Source organism: Grammomys surdaster, unplaced genomic scaffold (genome assembly GCF_004785775.1).
Source record: "Grammomys surdaster isolate TR1022 unplaced genomic scaffold, NIH_TR_1.0 233, whole genome shotgun sequence".
Classification (NCBI taxonomy): domain Eukaryota; kingdom Metazoa; phylum Chordata; class Mammalia; order Rodentia; family Muridae; genus Grammomys; species Grammomys surdaster.
In genome coordinates, this window is record NW_021604678.1 from 8,056,853 (window position 1) to 8,066,245 (window position 9,393).

A 9,393-nucleotide genomic window follows, 5' to 3' on the forward strand; every position below is an offset into this window, starting at 1 on the left:
CTTCTTGATGCTATGATGGCAGAGCTCAATAGCAATTTTAACTGTACAGCACACAAAGCTGAAACTACTCAATCCCTTTGCAGAAAGATATGTGCCTTGGATCTAGTATAATATCTTCCATAATTGCAAAAATTCAGTACTAGAAAATATGGTGAATGAGATTATATTTTGGGAGGTAGAGTTACCAGGAAGACTATATTGGATTATGGTTGCCCTTAAATAAAGACTCTTGTGATAATAAGTTTACAGTGCATTGTGTTTGAGAGCCCTTGACATAATATCTATCATAGTACATTGAAGAATATCAGAGCGATGTCGCCACAAATAAAGTAGAACTGACAGCCATCTTCCTATCAGTGCCAGGAATTTACTGACTATTAAGACATTGTGTGGCCTTTTCTTGCTGTGTAAGTAGAAGCACAAGTAAGAGTCATCATCTCCTCCCAACCCCAAGCCTTTCTGGATCCGAGCTTGGTCCTCATAACTGCTATGTGAGGCAGGTAGTGGCAGCCTCAGATTCTCAGTCTTTCCTGTCTTTCTTTCTACATCTAGTCAGAGCCCATAACATCAACAACACGACATGATGGGAGGGTTGTTAAGGGGATCACAGAAAGTGATTAAGAAGCTAGGTGGCTAAATGTTAAAGCCACAGTCCGAGAAATGGAAGACACCCTTGGAATAGTAGGGCAAACCAGAGGCAATGGTTTCCATTCTTGTGTTGAGAATGTGAGTGGACCAGGGAGCCGAAGTGGGAAAGATCTTCTTTCAGTACAGCATAGCCACACCACTGAAAGCAGATCAGAGCCCTGAGCACCTGGCCACACACCCACAGGGATGGAGTGGAGGGCAGGCCACTATCATGGCAGCATTCAGTCAGTAAATAAGAAAAGATTTCTCTTGATCAAGGAAGAAAAAAGAATGTGGGGAGCAAATGCTGAAGAATGGATGATACAAAAGGAAAATAATTCCTACTCATTCTGAAGCCAACACGGTTTACTGAGAGCTGAGTACTTTATAAGGCAATCAAAGAACTGTAGAAATGTATTAAGTTTTAATTGACTCTGCAGCAAGACACAAAGAAACTAACTCTGATGGTTTCTCTTTCTTCTTTGTTTCTTTTCTTCCATTCCCTTCTTGAGACATGACCCTGGGCTTCCTTTATACTGAGAATGATGCCTATGACTGAACTATGCCTCTTACAGTAGGTCTGATGAAAAGTGGGCAGTGGGGGCAGGTAAGGAAGCAGAGAGTGTGGTCTAATGGTTATAAACAAGAGAACAAGGCCTTTGTTTCTCTGTTCTCTCATTTCTTCATCTTCAGTCCTGGAAATGGTAAACATCAGTGTAAGAAGTTCTCCTCCAAGCTGAAGAAAGAGACCAAATACTAAATGAGAAGATGACCAATATAAAGTAGAGAAACCTTAGAGTCCTAGATATTTGTAGAGAAAGGAAACTTGGAATAGAAGTGATTCACTAACACCAAACTGGGAAAAAAAATCCAGAACACTGGGATACAGTGGGAGAGGGCTCTATATTGAAAATGAAAGCTAAGATATGTGTAAGGCTTCATTCAGATTGACTACAGTCAGCCATCTTGGTTATTTCCACCAACCTGCCTACCAGATGAACCTGGCACACATTCCAAGCCCCATTAGAGGACATCATCCAATTTGCCAAGCATGTGTGCTACCCACTGATATCTGATACATTGCTAGGTCTCAAGAAAGACCATACACATTATATGGCCCGTAATCATTTAGGCTCACAAGTAAATGACTTCATCCTGTCTCAGAATGTAGGAATACACCTGCCTTGCTGAAATTCAAGATACATTTGGTCTCTAAGTCCTCAGTGAACTCCACTTTGTGTGATCAGGAATCAGTCTCTCTGTTTCCCATTGCCCAGAGCCTTGTATTTTTGGCAGACGGCTCTCATACATTCGGAAGGAATGTGTTTTTACAGACAGTATTTCACCTAGAAGTGTCCTGGAAGATGTTTGAATTATAAGGGTTTAAAAACATTCCACAAGAATACATCATGGCAACACTAGCTGTAAATTACACAATAGAAATGGGGCACCATACAAGATATTATATATATATATATATATAATCACATCACCTTGGTCCTAGGGTGACAGCCGAGGCGGTGTTGAAGCAAGAGATGTTTCCCCTAAGACCCCCTCTCAAACAATGTCACAAACATGAGACAAGATGGTTATGGACACATTTAGAAAAGTGAAGCACAGGAAAATGATTGTATGTCTTGTAACAAGTGTCAAAGCAGGAGAAAACTCAGGCCTTAGGCTTCTCTGTGACAAGGTAGCCCAAAATTCAGTGGAAATGAGTCTACAGCTCACTAAGTCTAGACTTCAAATTGTCTCTTATGTAGTAAACAAGAAAACATATTCTCAAGTATGTGAAAACTCAGAGAACATACAAAGAACCTCTCCTGAAAAAAAAAACACCCAAAGATGACGTTCAAATGCCTTAGATTAATCAGTAGTGTGAGAAGTCAGTGGTGTTCAAGGCTCAGTGATGGGGCCGCTGCTTAGGATACTTGAGGCCCTGGCTTAGACAGCTCCCCTGCAGCACATTTGCTGATTAAATATCAGCAGGAATACATCTCATCAAACTGCACAGATCATGTCACTGAGTGATGACACAGGTGATGGGTTGTGTGATACAGTTGATAAGGTATCTGCCCAAAATGGGAGCCCAAGCCATCCAGTTGGAATTCATGATTTCATCAAAGGAATAACTACTCCTCATTTGAACATATAGAACAAAAATGTCTCTGTTCACTATGGATAGTCACCACCTTTTAGAAGGTGATAATAAGCACCAAAATAAGCAAGAATCTTTGTCTAGCAGGATTGGAATAAATTCTCAAAGAAAGAAATTGAGCATCAGGGATTATTTTCATTCTGTTTCCTGCTCTTTCCAAGCTTTCCTTAATTAGTGAAACAACTCCTCTTATAATTAAAACAAAAGAAAACAAATGAACAAATGAACCTCCTACGTCATAGAATTACTTAAGATGGGTTCAAATGTTTCAGAGCTCATCTTTGGAAAATGGGTTTCTGGTGACAAACTTGCATTTTTTTTCTTACACTCTGTGAACAAACACATATAAGACACACCTGATCATACCTGCTTATGTTAGCACCCATTGCTACCGTGATTACTATCCTAAATCTGCATCAGGATTGATGCTTTGAGGCAGTGATATAGAACAGCTTGAGGTAAGAAGTGCTGGCCATCCTACCTAGGACAAAGTACTTACCCCCGCCATGCCTCTGTTTCCTTGAATACGAAATGAAGAAGGTAAAAAACTGGTACATATCAAACACCTAAAAAGTGGTGGTGGTAGTGATGGCAGTGATAGTGGTGGTGGTGGTGGTAGTGGTATTAGCAGTTGTGACAGTATTGGTGGGATTAGGTGTTACATCAACAACAATGATTCTTTGGGACTCCTCTGTATCATTTCAGCAATTAGTATTTCTGAGATACTAAATGGCTCTAAGTGATCTGATATAGACAGATATAGATAGATAGATAGATAGATAGATAGATAGATAGATAGATAGATAGATACATAGATGATAGACAGACAGACAGACAGACAGATATGGCAAAAATGACAATGATACAAAATTGACTGGGATCATTTACTTATCAATTAGTCCTCGGGTTTCATACTGAATCTCACCTTTTTACATTGACTACATACATTGGTGCAAACAGTAAGTGAATACTATGAATGAAGCAGAAGTAAATGCCTACTCTCTTTAATATGAGAAATAGTCTTTTTAATGATACTAGTGTCTATCTGAACCTCAAATCCACGATGGCGATTTTACAATTTAAAGCAGAAGATTCTCAATGGATCTCCATTTCTCTACCTCCTTTATTGTAGCGTTAGAAAACTGTGAAGCTATCCACACCATACAGGGAGGATAAATTGTCGTACGTGTTGACATGCTCTGCCCAACACAAAAGCCCTAGCCAACATGACATAAGTGAAGCAAGGTCCCATGCAGTTCCAACTAGTCACTTCCTAGTGATCTGAAGTTAGGACAAGACGTGGTAGTGAATTGAGAGCTGAGGCAGGAGCATAGACGTTGGCATAGTGTGGGCAATACAATCAAGTCTTTCAATTAGATACATTTCCCTTGATTTGGCATTTAGCACTTCATGGCTAATTGCCTTTTGTCTGTCTTTAAAAATATTGCCCAATTGTCACGATATGTCATGTTATTGATTTTGTTTCATTTGACACAAAGTACTTCTATATAGCAACTAAATCTTGGTTTGCAGCTTTTCCTTGAATCAAAAATGAAACTATTTTTCCACTGGAGGCAAAACTCCTCTCACAGTTATCTGTCAACTTTCACAGCACATCCCTGGGAGCCTCAGGAAGAGGAGACACTATAAAACTTGGATACTTGCGATGTAGTCTTTCCTTCAGATTAATGTGAACTGCCTAACAGTCTGAAAATTGGATCAACATTAAGTGAAGAGGATCCCACTATCTTGGATACCCTCTCAGAAAACACTTGGAGAATTTGAATCATTGTGCTATAAAAATCAAATTGTACACATCTGGACAATTCACGTTCAAAGACATGTCTGCATCTTTAAAAAGTAGACTACACCTATACATAGAGAAAAGTAAGAAACCTCATCTCTTTACTGAGTTTCCCAGATGTTTAGTCTGACATTTTGTGGGGGAAACATCGCATTTCAAGCTGAAGGCTTCCTTACGTGTAGCCCTACGGCTTAATCTCATTGTGCAACAATTTGCCTAAATGGTGGGTAATTAGACCTATCTGCATCTTCTAAGGAAGAGAAGAAGAAAAAGAAAAAACGAAGACATCTTTGAGGCTGTCTCTGAAAATGTCAGGAAAATGAAACAGCTCTGGCTTCAGGGTTCGAGTGTTTTCTGAGGTGGGGGCCCTAACAATATCTCAAAAACAAAACAAAACCTCTCCAAACTCTTCAGCAGTCAGCTCTCTGTGAAAAGTCTACTCTGAGTGTGTCTTTCTTACCTGGTTACAAAACAGAGGTTGACACTGAGCTGCAAAGCACTGGGTGAGCCCATTTCTGCATACACACTTGGCACAGTGGCTCAGTTGCCAATCCTCTCCATCTTGAAACACATGGCCATCGTAGAAACAGGGTTCTGGAAGGACAAAGGCATAGGGTTAGAGAAAGATACGCATGTGTGGGCTCAGAGCTAACTGTGTGTGCAGACCTGGCCAAGGGGCACTGCTTGGGTGGTGAGGAACGGAGATGTCCTTGTTTCCATGCTCTGCAGTTGTTACTTTGCCATCTCCAGGAAGGCAGGCGGGGTTTGCAGCTTCAGTCTATGCATGACCCCATCTCCTGCTGGCGTCCCAAGCTCTCGGCTGCCTGCCCACTCCCCAGTCCCTTTCACTTCCTCAGGAAACTTGGTTCCATGAGGGTGGGTTTGTTCATGTGTTTTATGTGCCCTGTCCCAGGGGAAGTTACAGGGAGCCTGGGAGTGTCTCTTCTCACCCTTTGAGTATTCTGACCCACAGGAGCAGATAGAAAATACAGAATTCTTCACATATAGAGAGACCATAGATGAAAAGGAAGAACTTCCTTTACTTTTTTGAACAAGAAATGTATTTTCACCAGTCAGGGAGCTGCTCCTAAATCATGTGCTAATCTCTTGAGGCAAAAGGCCTTTACCATGCCTTTCACACAAAAGACCAATGAAAAATGCCTAAGATCTATGAAAGAACCCCAGAAACTGGGGCATCACACACCCAATGCTGTCTCCACTTGGCTGCTAGTGGATTTTCACATTTGAGGGTTATTTTGCTCAAAGCAGTTGACCGTGCTCATATCAGCTGGCTGGTGAGTGTTGAAATGCACAAGGCAAACATTCTACTTCCATGATTTCATGGGCATACTTTTAAATTTGTGGTATTTCTATAAAAAAGCTCTGCAGAGGTAGAATAACTATGGACTGGAAAGAAATGAGGGGGGCTATTTTGAAAGGGAAAAGATGAGAGCATGGGTTCCAATTGACATGAATAAAAGAAGTATTCTAATCATTACATGCCAGCAGAGCATGATGGGGTGCTGTTATTCCTACTTCTAATAAAGTCCATACTAATAGCTATCAAATTGCAAGAGGGTGCGTGTCTCTAAAACATAATGAAACAGATGCATTTGGTTCAAAGGACTAGTCTAGAAGCATGCTCTCGGCTTGCTGAGAAAAAGCCAGGTGCCTTAGCTTATAGCAGGAGTAATCTGTTCAGTGAGGTTGCAGGAAACACAAATGAAAGACATCCATCCCACCCCACCCCCTGCCACTGCTGTGCTTGTCTTAGGGAAAGATATTACATCATCTCAAAAACCAGCAGACAGATCAGCAATAGCAACAAAACACAGAGAACAGGTCTGCTCCTTCTGTCTATCATGGGAGAAAGGATAATATTGGCCTCATGAAGTCAAATCAAAGAACTGTTTCCCTGCTCGTTCCCTCTCAGAGGATGGAAATGTAGAGGGATTCAGCTGGTCAGGGCAAAACATACAAATGAGAGACAGCAGAATCCCACATTTGCAATGCGACCTCATGATCAGTGCAGGCCACACCTTGGTTCAAATAGGAAGAGATTCCAGAATCTTTGATCCACACTGAACAAGGAAGACGAGAGTAGAGGTGTCACCTGCAACCTCAAAAGCAGAGAGAGTCCCTGCCCACCAGCTTATACTTACTCCCAGTGCCCACACAGATAGGGCAGCAGTGTCCTTCAGCAAGGAATTCCAGTTCCTGTGGTCCACATGATAGTGGGGTACATTGTTGGTGTGAGCATCTCACTTCTCCATGGGTGCAAGAGCACACAGTACATGGAGTTGAAGCCCATTCTGTGCCATGCTGTAAGTCAAGTAGAAAAAAAGAAGGTTAGTGACAGACCCCAGACTTCTGACAGCGCGACAGAAACAACCTTCTCTTGTACAGCGTGAGAGCTTGGAAAAGATGGGAAAGGATTGAACTGGCAAGGTTTTACTGGAGATTGCAGTCTAGGGGGGGGCAATTTAAATTTTCTTTTGAATACCTCTGTGATGTTTGTATATGCTTGGCCCAGGGAATGGCACTATTAGAAGGTGTGTGGTCCTGTTCAAGTAGGTGTGACCTTATTGGAGTAAGTGTGTCACTGTGGGTGTGGGCTTTAAGACTCTCATCCTAGCTGCCTGGAAGTGAGTATTCTGCTAGCAGCCTTCAAATGAAGATGTAGAACTCTCAGCACCTCCTGTACCATGCTTGCCTGGATGCTGCCGTGCTCCCACTTTGATGATAATGGACTGAAACTCTGAACCTGTAAGCCAGCCCCAATTAAATGTTGTCCTTTATAAGAGTTACATTGGTCATGGTATCTGTTCACAGCAGTAGAACCCTGAGATAACGTCCAAGATTTTGTTTGAAAGTTTCAGAGAGATGGAAGAAGAAAGCAGACGACACTAACACCATCGTCTTAGCTTCTTCTCCCACTGTCATGACAAAAGCAACTTATGGTGGTTCACAGGTCAAGTTATAGATTTACAGCAAGGGGGTCAAGGTGGCAGAAGCATGAAGCAGTTGGTTATACCATCAAATACACAGTCAGGAGGCAGAAAGGTCCATGCATGTCACTGCTCAGCCTTTCTCCACCTGTATAGTACAGGAGCCCATCCAGGGAACAGTGTCCCGCACAGCTGGTAAGTGTTCGCACCACCATTGATACAATCAAGGTAAGACTCTACAGTCATGCCCAGATACCTCTAGCTAATTATACATTGTCCAGTTCACAATTAATACTATCACATTCAGCATTTGAAAAAACTGTATGAATCTCTAAGTAAAATGAATACAAATGCATCTTCAGGGTTCTTCACAATAGCCAATCACATATTTTGAGAAGAACACTCATAATGCTCTTTACGTTGGCCTCAAACTCCTTGGGTTACGTAACCTTCTTGCCTTAGTCTCCCAAGCAGCAGGGAATGCAAGAGTGTGCCACCATGCATAGTCTGTCAAGTTATTCTTTTATATGGGAGCACTGGGTGGGGACTGAGCCCAAGATCTTTTGAATGCAATGCACACACTCAACTGCCACTGAGCTCCACTCCTGGCCCCAGATTCTCTCCCTTCTAATAGCTCTCACTTGGATCTGCTTCCTTCTATAACATGTAATCCTAATTAGTCTATAGATTCTCATTCATATTCATAACTATATTCTCTCTCTCTCCCTCTCCCCCCCATACTGACACATATACACCCACTGATCTCACATTCCTAGGAATTATGTAGAAATGCCAAAAAAAAAAGTCCCCTGCACAATCTAGTTTTTCCACAAACTGCAGAGCAAAAGATGGTCCTAGGAAAGCTATCTACCCACATATATAGAACCTTTTAACTTATTTTATGCTGGGTTATCACAACCTCCATGTTTGGGGTAGTATATAATTTAGGCAGTACCCAAAGTATCTAGTCATCCTTGGATGTGATGCCAAATGAACCAGCATGTCAACATCTGTGTGCCTTATTAGAGAAACAGCTGCCCCAGCATGTAGTTTCAGAATGATCAAATGCTGTACTTCCCAAGGTACATAGTGAAACTAGTTTGATAAATAATTTCCTAAATACTGAACCCTGTCCCCATTTGCCTCTTTTAAAGCTAGCTATGATGGGTGTGCTTCAACACATATCATATATGGGTTCTTACCAAAGTATCACACATTCTACGCATTCAGTCACTGAAATATAACATGGCGATTACACCTAGAAGTTGTAAAAGCAATTCTCTTGCTATTTCAAGTTGGCATCTAAAGTAGTTTTCCATCTGAGACACAAAGAAGTCTTATCTTTACTGAACAAGTCAGTACTCTGTTACTGTGCAAGCATGCCAAGTCTAATATTATGGAATTGGGAAAACCCTGGGCTATTTCTGTAACAACCTTAGTACCAGGTAGTCATAGTAACCAAGCGATCTGGGTCTCAGCTTACTATCATACTACTCTCTTCTCCAGACAGACTTTTAGAGAATGCAAGAGGGCAGTTGTACATAAAGGTGCAGTAGCTGAGCCAAGCATTTCCTGTACTAGCCTGAACACTTTCAGGTCTCAGGTTAGTCCTTTTTGTTACCTTGGGAATTGAGTTAGGCCAATCTTGCTTCCTTATGTACAAGTAAAATGATGTAATAGCGTTATATCACTAGGAGCTTTAGAAAGGTTCACAAGGTACCATGTTGAAGAGGCAGCTAGGACCGATGTGGGCACGCAGCAGGGACTCACATGGATACAGCAGTGGTTGATGGAGTCTATAGCAGTGTGGTAATGGGTAAATGCCACATAGATGACACATCCTTTCCCATGTGAGA

The 9,393-nt window shown here is 41.7% G+C and overlaps 1 protein-coding gene across 1 annotated transcript in view; it reads right to left on the reverse strand.

The window, feature by feature from the left end:
- Fras1 (Fraser extracellular matrix complex subunit 1) overlaps positions 1 to 9,393 on the reverse strand; it is a gene marked incomplete at its 5' end in the record, with an annotated part of 247,779 nt that overhangs the window by 225,284 nt on the left and 13,102 nt on the right. The window contains 2 exons of the mRNA XM_028773698.1: positions 5,050 to 5,183; positions 6,752 to 6,911. Of these exons, the coding sequence (XP_028629531.1) occupies positions 5,050 to 5,183; positions 6,752 to 6,911 (294 nt within the window). The remainder of the gene's footprint in view (positions 1 to 5,049; positions 5,184 to 6,751; positions 6,912 to 9,393) is intronic.